The sequence below is a fragment of the Chiloscyllium plagiosum genome, unplaced genomic scaffold (genome assembly GCF_037043375.1).
Source record: "Chiloscyllium plagiosum isolate Xiang-an unplaced genomic scaffold, Cpla_swu_hap1 HiC_scaffold_8, whole genome shotgun sequence".
NCBI lineage: Eukaryota > Metazoa > Chordata > Chondrichthyes > Orectolobiformes > Hemiscylliidae > Chiloscyllium > Chiloscyllium plagiosum.
Genome location: NW_028270146.1, coordinates 52,604,462 through 52,619,784, shown reverse-complemented (window position 1 = coordinate 52,619,784; position 15,323 = coordinate 52,604,462). Strand labels below are relative to the sequence as shown.

The window sequence follows — 15,323 nt, the reverse complement described above, 5'->3', positions numbered from 1 at the left end:
AAAAGTGGCCTAGCCAATGTCCTGTAAGGCCGCAACATGACCTCCCAATCCTATACTCAATGCTCTGGCCATTAAAGGAAAGCATACCAAATGCAGCCTTCACTATCCTATCTACCTGTGACTCTCTCAAGGAGCTATTAACCTGCATTCCAAGGAATCTCCCTAGGACCTTACCATTAAGTTTGTAAATCCTGCTAAGATTTGATTTTCCAAAATGCAGCACATCACATTTATCGAAATTAAACTCCACCTGCCGCTCCTCAGCCCATTGGCCCACCCGATCAAGATCCCGTTGTAATCTGAGGTAACCGTCTTCGCTGCCCACTACATTTCCAATTTTTGTGTCATTTGCAAACTTATTAACTATATCTCCTATGTTCACATCCACATCATTTATATAAATGACGAAAAATAGTGGACCCAGCACCGATCCTTGTGGCACTCCACTGGTCACAGGCCTCCAGTCTGAAACACAACCGTCCACCACACCCTCTGTCTTCTACCTTCGAGCCAGTTCTGTATTCAAATGGCTAGTTCTCCATGTATTCCATGAGATCTAATCTCGCTAACCAGTCTCCCTTGGGGAACCTTGTCGAACGCCTTACTGAAGTTCATATAGATCATGTCTACTGCTTTGCTCTCATCAATCCTCTTTGTTACTTTTTCAAAAAACTCGATCAAGTTTGTGAGACATGATTTCCCACGCACAAAGCCATGTTGACTATCCCAAATCAGTCCTCGCCTTTCCAAACATGTGTAAATCCTGTCCTTCAGAATTCGCTCCAACAACTTGCCCACCACCGAAGTCAAGGCTCACTAGTCTATAGTTCCCTGGATTGTCCTTACCACCTTTCTTCAATAATGGTACCACGTTAGCCAACCTCCAGTCTTCTGGCACCTCACCTGTGACTATCGATGATATGAATATCTCAGCAAGGGGCCCAGCAATCACTTTCCCAGCTTCCCACTTTTATGCGTTTCAAGACACTCAGAACTTCTTCCTCTGTAATGTGGACGTTTTACAAAATGTCAGCATCTGTTTCCCACATTCTATATCTTACATGTCCTTCTTCACAGTAAACATTGATGCAAAATACTCATTTAGTATCTCCCTCATCTCCTGCGGTTCCACACATTGGTTGCCTTGCTGATCTTTGCCTTGCTGGCCCTATTCGCTCCATAGTTACCCTTTTATCCTTAATGTATTTGTAAAAACTCTTTGGATTCTCTTTAACCCTATTTGCCAAAGCTATCTCATGTCCCCTTTTTGCCCTCCTGATTTCCCTCTTAAGTATACTCCTTCCTTTATACTCTTCTAAGGATTCACTCGATCTATCCTGTCTATACCTGACATATACTTCCTCCTTTTTCTTAACTAAACCCTCAATTCCTCTACCCTACCAGCCTTTCCTTTCACCCGAACAGGAATATACTGTCTCTGGACTCTTGTTATCTCATTCCTGAAGGCATTCCATTTTCCAGCCATCCCTTTACCTGCGAACATCTGCACCAATCAGCTTTTGAAAGTTCTTGTCTCATACTATCAAAATTAACCTTCGTCCAATTTAGAACTTCAACTTTTAGATCTGGACCATCCTTTTGCATCACTATTTTAAAACTGAAGGAATTATGTTTGCTGGCCCCAAAATGCTCTCCCACCGACACTTGAGTCACCTGCCCTGCCTTATATCCCAAGAGTAGGTCAAGTTTTGCACCTTCTTTAGTAGGTACATCAACATACTGACTTAGAAAATGTTCTTGTACACTCATAACAAATTCCTCTCCATCTAAACCCTTAACACTATGGCAGACCCAGTCTGTGTTTGGAAAGTTAAAATCCCCTGCCATAACCACCGTATTATTGTTTGGGATAACTGAAATCTCCTTAAAAATTTGTTTTTCAATTTCCCGCTGACTATTAGGGGGTCTATATTATTTCTGAGTTCCACCCAAATAACCTCCCAGGATGTAGTTCCAGGAATATTCTCCCCCATACACTAGCTCCTCAGCCATGTATTCGTCTGTGCTATCCTCTTATTCCCTCACTAGCTCGTATCACTAGGAGTAATCCAGATATTACTAACCTCGAGAACCTCATTTTTAAATTCCTGCCTAACTTTCTATATTCTCCCTTCAGAAGCTCATCCTTTTCTCTTCCTATGTCATTGGTACCAATATGTACAATGCCCTCCTGCTGGTCCCTCTCTCCTTTGAGAACATTCGGCACCCTCTCTGAGACACAGTTAATTCATGTAAGATTCTGTAAATCCCAATTCAGAAATCGAACCAGTCTGTCTCAAGGTTGGGACACAGACAGACATTATTCTCACACCTTTAATACATCGTCTGAGCTGAGATGACACATTTTGTTAGAAAATCAGAAGTTATCTTGAGAATGTGATTTCAAAGGAGTTCTGGGATTTACATATTAACAAACCAAAACTAGGAAAACCATTCAAAAAGGTGAGACTTAATATCAGTTTTTTAATATATTTCAACCGCATTATACTGTAACCTTTTGCTAGAAATTCTGTGTCTTATGGTCCTGCTCCACAACCACCTACAGTCATAGAGATGTACAGCATGGAAACAGACCCTTCAGTCCAACCTGTCCATGCCGACCAGATATCCCAACCCAATCTAGTCCCACCTGCCAGCACCTAGCCCATATCCCTCCAAACCCTTCCTATTCATATACCCATCCAAATGCCTCTTAAATGTTGCAATTGTACCAGCCTCCACCACATCCTCTGGCAGCTCATTCCATACACGTACCACCCTCTGTGTGAAAACATTGCCCCTTAGGTCTCTTTTATATCTTTCCCCTCTCACCCTAAAACTATGCCCTCTAGTTTTGGACTCCCTGACCCGAGGGAAAAGACTTTGCCTATTTATCCTATTCATGCCCCTCATAATTTTGTAAGCCTAAGCACTTCAAAAGGTGTTGCTTCCAAATAAGTTTATTTTATAATTAGTTAAGTATATTGGAGACAAGTTTTAAGACCAATGTTTATGAATTGTTTCTGATCAAAGGTATTTACTTGACAAATATTCTTAAAACCGAAGTGGGGAATCCAGATTTTCTAAAACGATGCGGGAAAGAACTAATAAATTTTAGCAAACGAAGGAAAGTAGCTGAAATCACGGGCGAAATTCAACAGTATCAGAATCAGCCCTACTGCCTACAAGTGGAGACTGACATAAAGGTAGTTATTTTGGTGCTTCTTTCATAAAGTTCATCCTTTATTACCAGTTTTAGAATAAATTTTTTACATAGTTCACAAAGTCATTAAAGATCTGTTTGTGTTAATGCATAGAAATTCTTTGAAAATCTGAATCCAATGGAGAACAGAAATGAAAAAGAGTTTACAGACTATTTGTTCAACAAATCATTGGTAATTGAACCACGAAACTGCAAACAGCCACCACGCTTTGTAAGTTGCCCATAATTTTGATTTTGTTTTAGTAGTCGCATTAGTTGAGGAGAAGAACATCAGTCAATTTGCATTCATTTGAGGGTATTGGCTTAAAGTCGATAAGTATGCCACTTGGTTTTACATTTAAACATTATTGCTTAATTCACTTTTTAAAAATACAGCAATGTAGAAAATAGGTGCAGGAGTAAACTATTTGGCCTTCGATCCTACCTTGTTCTTGCTTTCTCCCCATAGCATTTGGGGCGGCATTTGGCTCAGTGGTTAGCACTGCTGCCTCACAGCACTAGGGACCCAGGTTCGATTCCAGCCTCTGTCTATGTGGAGTTGGTTCATTCTCCCCGTGTCTAAGTGGGTTTCCTGCAGGTGCTCTAGCTTCCTCCCACAGTCCAAGGATGTGCAGGTCAAGTGAATTGGCTGTGCTAAATTGGCCATAGTGTTAGGTGCATTAGTCAGAGGGAAATGGTCTGGGTGGGTTACTCTTTGGAGGGTTTAATCCGTTTGGCCCTAAGAACTATATCCAAACCCTTTTTGAAAACATTCAATGTTTTGGCCTTGACTGCTTTCTGTGATAGAGAATTCCATAGGCTTACCATAGAGTATTAGAGTCATTTGCATGGAAACACTCTTCGATCCAACTCATCCATGCTGACCAAGTTTCCCAAACTAAACCAGTCCAACTTGCCTGTATTTGGCCCATATCCCCCTCAACCTTTCCTATTCATGTAGCTGTCCAAATGGCTTTTAAATGTTGTTACTGTACCTGCGTCCGCCATTTCCTCTGGCAGTTCATTCTACATACAAGCCATCCACCACTATTTTGTTTCCTGTAACTTAGCTAATTTTGTATCTGTGTTGTCACTGTTTAGTTTTTATTCCATGGAGTTCAACTTTGCTGGAAATTCTATTATATTTTATACATGTTATATATAATATATATCATAATCTATTATAAAACACTTCTTGAAATCCATGTATACCATATCAACTACTTTACACTTTCAACCTTCTCTATTACCGCATCAAAAAAATCTCAAACAGGTTAGTTGCCCACAATTTGTTTTTACCAAATCCATGATGGTATTCCTTAAATAATCCATTCTTGTCTAAGTGATTGTTAATTTTATCCTGGATTCTTGATTCAATACACTTTTCCACCAATAAGGTTGAACTGACTCCCCCATAGTTGCTATGTTTATCCTTGTCCCCTTTTTTTTTGAAAAGCAATGTAGCTTTTACAATTCTTTTATCTTTCAGCACCAAGGTCAGGATCTCTTAATTCCCACTCTTGCATTGTTCAGCAGCTTCTGATACGTGCCATCTGGTCCTGGCATCCATTATCTCAACCATCTCCTTTTTTCGCTATGATTGTTTAGATTGTTACATGTTACAGTAAATTGGAATTCTTTCAGTAGTTAACTTTCTGTAAAGTTATGAGAATATAGTAACTCGCTGTGTTCATCTATATACAATGTAAACCTATATCTCAGTGAATTTATAATATTTCATAATTGCACCTTCTGTAAGATTGATTTCTTCACAACAAATGATGGACTTCAAATCTTAATGTTGTTTTTCTAGTGAATGCTAAAATCATGTTGTTATATCATGAAAATAGTTTACTTAAAAAGTGATTATTCTTATTATCCAGATATCATTGCTGGATAATAGCAGTGTTGCTGACTGATCAGCCAAAAGTAAACTTTCTTTGCGTTTTGTGGAAATATTAAGTTTCCTCTTGCCTAAGGAATAATACTAAATTGAATGGAATTATATCATTTATCCATACCAGTATCTATGCTGGACGAGCAAATCATGTGGAAACCACCTTTCCAATTGAGTCTTCTCAAGAATGGGTAGGGAATCCATCACTAGATTACCTTTATTGAAGAAAACAATTTGTCCTGACATTGTGACAGTTTGATAAAACTCCAGATCCTGAATTCTTCTGTTCTTTTGTTTAGCCTTGAGACATTATTTGTAGGGTTCTGATTAAAAATAATGAGTTTTGTAGTTCAAAATGATGAAAATAATTTTATTTAATGAGTTATGACTTTGTTCTGAAGGAGTTCAACCAATGAGCAGTCCCATCAAAATCTGACATCACTTGTATTCTCCATCTGTGCTGAGAAGGCACAAAAATAAAAAAAAACACTAAGGGTATTGGGAATGAGGAATGAAATAACCCAACATTGTTGCTGGGTATGTCTACTACAGTACCTTTTCTTCATGCGATCTAAAAGTGTTAATATTATTGGATCAGGTATCAGTTATATTTTACTATTCTGCAAGAAGTGATGTTAACTTTAGCAGTGACAATAATCTTATTTACCTTTTTCTCTTTAGCCAAGAAAAACATCATATTCCTTAAAGTCTCCAGGAATAAGACCAAATCCCTCAAGGCATGCCTCTACCTCTGCAATCCCAAAGAATCCTATACAGGAACCATGCAAGATCAGCTTCAGCAGAATTCCTGAAACTGAAAATGATTCAACATTGTCTATCCCAAACTCCCCAAATACACCATCAACTCCAAGTGTATTTGCTTCTCCTGAGTTCAATGTGTTTGATGGAGATGTTTCCAGCCCTACCAGTGAGTGTCATTTTGTTCTGTAACATGTCATTAATATTGATACTGGGTTAATAAACTTAAGTAAGCTGCCCTTCTAAAACCTTAAAGTTTCAAGTGACAAGTATGTGACTCAAGACATCTTTTTGAAGAAAATTTCAAAATCATTGAGTGTGTTCCTCATAGCGCCACAGAAATCACATAGGTCATGACACTGACTAATTTACTAACAGACCAGATGGTTGCAGATTTAATTTGAAGTATGTGCTGAAACATCAGTTTGTTTGTACACAAGAAGACATTGAGGCACTGGAAAACCAATCTAATCTTTGACCTGATGTTTTCTCAGCTAATGCTGGTATTTTAAGGAGAAACGGTTAAAATTAATTTTAAAATTGAAAATTGCCTTACTGGAAATACAATGATTAGTAAATATTTGGTTACGTGCATGGGAGGAGAATGTGAGGACTGCAGATGCTGGAGATCAGAGTCGAGAGTGTGTTGCTGGGAAAGCACAGCAGGTTAGGCAGCATCCAAGGAGCAGGAGAATCGGCATTTTGGGCATAAGCCCTTCATCAGGATGAAGGGATTATGCTCGAAATGTCGATTCTCCTGCTCCTTGGATGCTGCCTGATCTGCTATGCTTTCCCAGCAACATACTCTTGACTTACGTGCATTGCAGAAATTAGACACATTAAGTGTGGCTGATTTTCTAGCTGTTGTGCTTTTACTTTCATTTATTCCTGTGTCTTCTGCAGGTAGTTCAAGTTCAGTCTGTTCCACGATCTTTGCTCCTGTTCACATTGGTGCTGGTATGGCAGCTCATGCTGGGTTTTTTAATGTCCACTCATGCTGTTGGCTTGCTTTTGTTTCTTGACTCAACAGCATCTGCTTACTAATTGTAACAATACTGCTTTTGTCTGGCTGTGGTTGATTAACAGATAATTGCATTCATCTGATTTTAATAAATTTGAATACATTTTTCATTGCTTGATATCCAAAACAAAATGTTTGATCATTCTCATGATCTGCTCCGATAATTACAATGAAATGGCACTGAAGAGAATTTACTTTACGTGGCTTCCTTCATTTAGTTGCATTCACTTAGTGAAATTAAAGTGTACTGTTACTGTTCATTTTGTTGCATTAAGTTAGCAAGTATTGAATCCTAATGCAAAGCATAGGTTTACATCAACACTAGAGCTGTAACGTTATGCAGATACTAAAAATTACATATTGAATTAAAAGGCTTGTGTCACTTCCTACATGTGCCAGGTGGCACAATAAACAAAGCTGTGACATAAGTATTTGAAAAATAGTTCTATTTTGCTGAAATAACAGATGTGTTAAATGAATTAGACTAGTCTTTAACACTGACTATGCCCAAGATCAACCAAACTGTCATAAATTAACTGCTATGTCATATAGTATTATATTTCATGTTGGCTTGTTGGTCACCCTAATACCTTCTGACCCAGCTAAATATTAAGCTTAAAACCTTCTATAGAGGACTGTGAAAAAGATTAACGTTTGAGATAAAAAGTATTAAATCTCGCTGTAACACCAAACTACTGTTTAAAAAAAAAACTCTTAAAACAATTTCCAGCAATTTCTTGTTTATTAATGTTTTGAGCCATCACTTCTCTGAAGATCCAAAGGTTGTTAATTTCATTTCTGAAGCTCAGTTCCCCTGTTTATCCTGCTATCTTACACTTACCAGTCCCCAAAGTGCTTCTCTCCCTGGTTCAGACTGAGACTACTGTTGTCTCCAGGTCAGGCTGGGTGGGAGATCAGACAACTTAATAGTTATATTACTTTGATGTTGAAATATGTGACATTCACTGAGGCAGGATTGGCAGAATTTACACCATCGAACATAATTTATAACTTAATTGTGTTATGCAGAATAGAATTTAAAAGTTTCAAGTTTTAGACAATCCATTTATATAAATCACTGTATCCTAAAACATGGCCACATATTGCAGTTCTTGTATAACTTAAATATGATTACAACTTAATTGCTGGTGACATTTTTAAACCATTTGTCATTTTCTTTTACAGGTAGTAACACCATTTTTGCATCTGTCCTGCTGCCACCATCCAGTAGGTTAAGAACATTTATTCTTGCTACTCTCACCTTCATTTCTTGCTGATGCAGTTTCAAATTCTGAGTATTTGTTGCTCTGTTAGCTAATCTATTCGAAGGTAAACACACAATAAACCCATTTCTTTTATGTTCTTATGGGGTTCTTTGCCACTAAGACTAAAACCATACTTAGATCGTTGTTTTTTTAGATTAGATTACTTAGTGTGGAAACAGGCCCTTCGGCCCAACAAGTTCACACCGACCCTCCGAAAAGCAACCCACCCAGACAAACTCACCTACATTTACCCCTTCACCTAACACTATGGGCAATTTAGCATGGCCAATTCACCTAACCTGCACATCTTTGTGGGAGGAAACCAGAGCACCCGGAGGAAACCCATGCAGACACGAAGAACATGCAAACTCCACACAGATAGTTGCCTGAGGCGGGAATTGAACCGGGGTCCCTGGCGCTGTGAGGCAGCAGTGCTAACCCCTGTGCCACCGTGCCGCCTGTGCTTATCAAACAAAACTTCTCCTCAGTCTCCCCTTATCCCTGCATCTTGCTCTAGTTTCTCTTTCCTGTTCCTTTTTTTAAGATAATTCATCAATCAAATTTGCTCCCCATTCTCATAAGCTGTTCACCATCTAATTGTCTTCTGTGCTAGCTATGTCACATATGATTCTTCCACTTTCTGGTTCCCCTTTAAAAACTATCAGCAGCCACCTGCTCAAAAGTCTTTTCCTTGATTCTGTAAACCATACTCAAAATGTTAATTCTGTTTCTGTCTCCACAGATGCAGCCAGATCTGCTGAGTTTCTCTGTGGTTGTTGTAGATTTTCAGCATCTGCAATATTTTGCTTTAATCCTTGGTCTTTCTGTTATTGAAAGCTATTATGCCTCTTTCCAGATTTCCTTTTTTTGTATCCTTAATTGTATTCTTCCCTTCCAAAACTATGCCTGTATTTCCACCCCCACAGCTCATTGTTTGAATCTTTATTTAGATTCTATCCCTGCCACACCACCAAAAATAACCTAAATAACGTCATAAATGACATTGTCATTGACTGGCTACATTCATTAAAATCTCCGCAGGTTTTGACACTGACTTAATTTCTTCCAATGTCAGATTAATGGGATTGCCCTCATTTGGTTTTACACTCGTGTATCAAATTGTAATCAGTGCATTTCTAGCAATGGCCTGTCTTCCTGCCGTTGTGTCATTACTTTTGAATCGCAATAGATCTACCTTTGGGCTTTGGAGAAAGTGAGGAAAGTTTGGGCTTTGTCATCTTCCGGTTCAGATGCTACCATTTGGCAACATGATTGGGAAATATGGGGATCAGTCTGCACATATATGGTAATGATATAGACTCTCGACTGTCTCTCTTCACCTCTTCTAAAGATGCTCTTAGTATCTAGTATCTAGTTGTAACTGGGCCAAACTTTTCTTGAATGAAATATTGTAAAGTTCAAAACTATTAACTTCAGCAAACCCCAGGCTCCATAACCTCATGATTCCACCTGTCTTTCCTGGTTCTTTGCTCAAGATGAACTAGGCAGTTTGCATCCTTTTTGAGTTAAAGTTTAATGTTTGTTTTACTCCATGTGCTCCCCAACACCAAAACTGTAATATCACCCACTTGCTTCGTGCCTTTGGACATCTTCCACTCATGCCTTTATCATGTTGGTATTTTTGTTCTACGAAGCTGTTTCAGTGCTGTTCAGTTTCCTTCTGTAAGATTCAGTTCATTTAAAACTCTACTTCTAATATCTTATTCCTCACCTCATTCCACTTACCTTCTATGTCAGCTATTGATGACCAACATGGACGTAAGGTCCCTCAATGTTGCAAATTTAAAATTCCTTGTCATTATTCCTCAATATATTCTTGTGTTTAAAACTCTCAAAGGCCTTTCCCCTACCTCTAACCTTCTCTAATCCAAGAAACATTCTCACTGTTTCTCTGACACTGGCTTTAGTGTATAATCATAGAGTCATAGAGATGTACAGCATGGAAACAGATCTTTCGGTCCAACCTGTCCATGCCAACCAGATATCCCAACCCAATCTAGTCCCACCTGCCAGCACCTAGCCCATATCCCTCCAAACCCTTCCTATTCATATACCCATCAAAATGCCTCTTAAATGTTGCAATTGTACCAGCCTCCACCACATCCTCTGGCAGCTCATTCCATACACGTACCACCTTCTGTGAAAAAGTTGCCCCTTAGGTCTCTTTTATATCTTTCCCCTCTGACCCCAAACGTATGCACTCTAGTTCTGGACTCCCCCACCCCAGGGAAAAGACTATGTCTATTTATCCTATCTATGTCCCTCATAATTTTGTAAATCTCTATAAGGTTACCCCTCAGCCTCCGACGCTCCAGGGAAAACAGCCCCAGCCTGTTCAGCCTCTCCCTGTAGCTCAAATCCTCCAACCCTGGCAACATCCTTGTAAATCTTTTCTGAACCCTTTCAAGTTTCACAGCCCCTTTCCGATAGGAAGGAGACCGGAATTGCACGCAATATTCCAACAGTGGCCTAACCAATGTCCTGTTCAGCCACAACATGACCTCCCAGCTCCTGTACTCAATACTCTGACCAATAAAGGAAAGCATACCAAACACCTTCTTCACTATCCTATCTACCTGTGACTCCACTTTCAAGGAGCTATGAACCTGCACTCCAAGGTCTCTTTGTTCTGCAACACTCCCTAGGACCTTACCATTAAGTGTATAAGTCCTGCTAAGATTTGCTTTCCCAAAATGCAGCACCTCGCATTTATCTGAATTAAGCTCCATCTGCCACTTCTCAGCCCATTGGCCCATCTGACTCTGTTGTAATCTGAGGTAACCTTCTTTGCTGTCCACTACACCTCCAATTTTGGTGTCATCTGCAACTTACTAACGTACCTCTTATGCTCGCATCCAAATCATTTATGTAAATGACAAAAAGTAGAGGATCCAGCACTGATCCTTGTGGCACTCCACTGGTCACAGGCCTCCAGTCTGAAAAACAACCCTCCACCACCACCCTCTGTCTTGTACCTTTGAGCCAGTTCTGTATCCAAATGGCTAGTTCTCCCTGTATTCCATGAGATCTAACCTTGCTAATCAGTCTCCCATGGGGAATTTTGTCGAACGCCTTACTGAAGTCCATATAGATCACATCTATTGCTCTGCCCTCACCAATCCTCTTTGTTACTTCTTCAAAAAACTCAATCAAGTTTGTGAGACATGATTTCCCATGCACAAAGCCATGTTGACTATCCCTAATCAGTCCTTGCCTTTCCAAATACATGTACATCCTGTCCCTCAGGATTCCCTCCAACAACTTGCCCACCACTGAGGTCAGGCTTACCGGTCTATAGTTCCCTGGCTTGTCTTTACCGCCCTTCTTAAACAGTGGCACCACGTTGGACAACCTCCAGTCTTCCGGCACCTCACCTGTGACTATCGATGATACAAATATCTCAGAAAGAGGCCCCATCAATCACTTCTCTAGCTTCCCACAGAGTTCTCGGGTACACTTGATCTGGTCCAGGGGATTTATCCACCTTTAACCTTGCACTCCTTTGCCTCACTATCTGAAGGTGATGTTATCAGTTGCTGAAGCCCCATGTTTTGTAATTCCTGACCAAACTCTTTCTTGTTGCTTCTCCTCCTCTTCTTGGATAGCCTTGTTAAAATTCACCTCCTTCACCCTGTCTTGCATTTCTCTTGCAGGTCAGTATGAGTTTTTGGCACCGATTGTGAAATTACTTTCTTTTAGAGCATTTTCCAAGTTACAAAGGGCTATATAGATGCAAGTTATTGCTGGAGCTGTTGAGCCACTAAAATGTAAACATGATATAAATGATTGGAGTTTAATCTCTGCTTTCACTCTGTTTCCAGAACCTCACTCAAGTTCAAGTTATCATACTTCAAGTGAAGATTCATCTACTCCTCCACCTCTTCCTCAACGAAATAAGCCTGCTTTAGATTTGTTAAATTCTAAGGTAAAGAAAGTATCTCGTGGTACAATGTGAAATCATACTGAAATAACACTTTCCTTCTTCATTGAACTTCCATTACATTGTTTAGGAATAAGTCTAACCTACCGACTGCTGAAGGCTTGTGCCAACATTTGGAGAGTTGTTGCACAATATACTCGATCAATAGCCTTACAGTCTGTTGTGATTCTGTGATGTGACTATGTACCACGCGGCAAGCAGCATTACCATCACTGGCCATATCCTAGAACACCCCCCCGCCCCGCCCCCCGCCAAGCAGCATTACCATCACTGGCCATATCCTAGAACACCCCCCCCCCCCCCCCCCCCCCCGCCCCAGCAGCTGCTGATGAATCTAAATCAGTATTCCTCTATGCTGAACACCAATTGGAAAAAGCTTTAAGGGTGGCAAAGGCACAGAATGTACACAAGCTGGAAGATTTCATTGTTCACCTTGGTTGTATCTTTACTGACCAAATGCGCTGAATCCTGCAAAACAGAGATGCCAGAATGAGCCTGTGGCAGGTGGTGAGGAAATCAACAATTATTTCAAGACACACAGTAAAAATACCACATCAAATGCATTGCCCTCTTCAGTATTCCTAGTTAACTCCTCAAAATATTTGATCAAATTTCTCAAATACAACCCTCTCGAAATAAATCCATGCTGACTATCCCTGATTAAGTTAAAAATCACACAACACCAGGTTATAGTCCAACAGGTTTAATTGGAAGCACACTAGCTTTCAGAGCGACGCTCCAAATCATATCCCTGATTAATCCTTGTCTCTCCAAGCATAGAAATGATCCAACCCTCAGAATTCATCCATACCATCGTGATTAGACTGACTGGGCTGTAATTTCCCGGTCTATCCCTTCCTTCCTTTTTTAATAATGGGACAACATTAACAGTTCTCCAGTCCTCTGGAAGTACACCAGTGGCCAGAGAGAATTTGCAAACCACTAGGGTTTTTGATATCTCTTCCCATGCTTCCCTCAACAACCGAGGAGACATCTCATCCAAGCCTAGTCTTCTATCCTGATGTCTATACCTGATGCGACCTGTTCCATTGTGAAGACAAACGTAAAGTATTCATTGTCCGCATCTTCTGGGTCCACACATACATTAACTATATGGTTTCTAATGGGCACTACTTATTCCATAGTTTTTTCTTCCCCCACTCTTCATGCATTAAACAAAACCTTTGGATTTTCCTTTGTTCTACCAGTCAATGCTTTCTCATACATTCTCTTTGTTTTCCTAATTTTCTTTTTAAATTTCCCCTTGCACTTGTTATTCCTCATGAGAATTTGCTGTATTGAACTCTTGGTATCAGCCATAAACTTTTTTTTTGACTTGATTTCATCATCCTGACCTTTATGCCCCTTGAAAATTAGAATTTCCAGTCTTGGTCCCAAACTTCGCTATAATGGGAATTTATTGGCCGTTAATTCTTGCGATGTCCTCCTTGGATACCACCAACCACCAACATTGTTTTAGTTGCAAGTGTTTGCTCCCAATCTGCTCAGGCCACATTGTATCTTATCTCAGTGAAATTCGTCTTTCCCAATTTGTCACTTTTATTCCTGACCTACCCTTGTCCTATTTCGCAATTATCCTAAAGCTGAGTTATAGTCACCATCTCCAAAATGCTCCCCTACTCATATTCCTTTCAATTATTGGGCTAATTTCCCAGTATTAGGCCCAGAATTACTCCTGTCTTGTTGGGTTTTTTACATACTGGCTAAAATTATTCTAGATGCAGTTTAAGAATTTTGTTCCCTCCCTATATTTCATAATAAGATTATCCCCCAGATTCATTAATTCATTGGCAGTCCGGCGGAGGTGAGCATGTCTCTCTTCCACTCAGGGTGAATCCTTAGGTGGCTGTACAGACCAGTGTGGCTACTGCAGGCTTGGGGGTGTCTCGTGTCAGTGCCCAGTCCATCAAAGCCGATCAAAGATGGTCAGTGCCTCGATGCTGGGGATGTTGGTCTGATCAAGAACATTGGTGTTAGTGTGTCTGTCTTCCCAGCAGATTCACAGGATCTTACACAAGCAGCTTTGGTGGTACTGTTCCAGCACCTTGAGTTGTCTGCTGCAGACATTCCGCATCTCAGAAACATATAGGAAGGCAGAAGCCACCACAGCTCTTTAAATCATGATCTGGGTGTTGGATCTGATGTTGTTGTCCTCCAAGATCCCTTTCCTCAGGTGACCGAAGGCTGCGCCACCACAGTGGATGTGGTGCTGGATATCTTAAATAGTTGCTTTGGCCAACACGATGGTCCCAAGGTGTTGGAAGTGATCAACATTCTCTAAGGTCTCCCCATGAACCTTAATGATTGAGGTTCACTCCACAGCGCCGAGCCAGGTTCATGGAGGACCGTCGTCTTGTGCATATTCAGGATGAGGCCCATGCTCTCACGTGCCTCCTAAAGGTGCTGACAGTGCTCTAGGAATGCATATATGCAGGCATCATTCAACATTTGGACCAGTGTCAAGCAGGGATGCATCACTGCCCCAACACTATTCTTGGTCTACTTTGTTGCAATGCTTGATCTCATTGCCAACCAGCTCCTCACTGGAGTGGAGCTAATTTACAGAACCTGTGGGAAATGATTAAATGTCTGATACCTTCAAGCCAAAACCAAAGTCACCCCAACCAGTATCCTGGATACTATTTGGGTGGCTAAAATCCCTTAATATTATTACTGCCTTAAAATTTCAGAGAAGTGTAGTAATATTACATACTTGATCCTCCATCTTTCCATGACTGTTTAGAGATCTGTAGTAAACTTCCAGCAATGATTGCCCTTTTTGTGATCTTGGCTCTTATGCATATGGACACATTTGATGATCTTTCCAAGAAATCACTGATTGCTTGATCAATATGATTGCCCCTCCCTTGCCTCCTCTATTCGAGACACTCTTATCTGAATACCCGGTAACCAAGAATGCTGAGCTGCCAATCCTGTCTGCCTTTCAGTCAAATCTCATTCATAACTATAGCTACCATATCATACTCACCTTCTGTGCCCTCAACTTGTCTGTCTTATTCCTCAGGCACCTTACATTAAAATGTACACCATATATTTGTTAAACTCCCATCCTTCTTATCCAGCTTAAGTTTTCTCTGCCTTCCAGATTCGCTTGTTTGTATTTTAACAAATAATTCCATCTTAATGGCTCCTTATCTGTTGGGATCCCATTCCCCCTGTCAATCTAGTTTAAATCC

General features: G+C 40.3%; 1 protein-coding gene and 1 long non-coding RNA gene across 6 annotated transcripts in view; one reads left to right on the top strand and one right to left on the bottom strand.

Moving 5' to 3' along the window:
* sos2 (son of sevenless homolog 2 (Drosophila)) overlaps window positions 1-15,323 on the top strand; it is a 104,846-nt gene that overhangs the window by 85,327 nt on the left and 4,196 nt on the right. For 2 of the 5 annotated variants that reach the window (XM_087989844.1, XM_043697601.2), the window contains exons 18-23: window positions 3,034-3,206; window positions 3,318-3,434; window positions 5,781-6,027; window positions 6,762-6,815; window positions 8,065-8,106; window positions 11,987-12,090. In XM_087989844.1, the coding sequence (XP_087845970.1) occupies window positions 3,034-3,206; window positions 3,318-3,434; window positions 5,781-6,027; window positions 6,762-6,815; window positions 8,065-8,106; window positions 11,987-12,090 (737 nt within the window). Of the gene's footprint in view, window positions 1-3,033; window positions 3,207-3,317; window positions 3,435-5,780; window positions 6,028-6,761; window positions 6,816-8,064; window positions 8,209-11,986; window positions 12,091-15,323 lie in introns of those variants that run through there. The other 3 variants (XR_015757901.1, XM_043697602.2, XM_087989843.1) reach the window with 3 other exon arrangements.
* LOC148149399 (uncharacterized) overlaps window positions 12,501-15,323 on the bottom strand; it is a 123,385-nt gene continuing 120,562 nt past the window's right edge. Inside the window, exon 3 of the long non-coding RNA XR_015757903.1 lies at window positions 12,501-12,573. This is a non-coding gene — a long non-coding RNA (uncharacterized LOC148149399). The remainder of the gene's footprint in view (window positions 12,574-15,323) is intronic.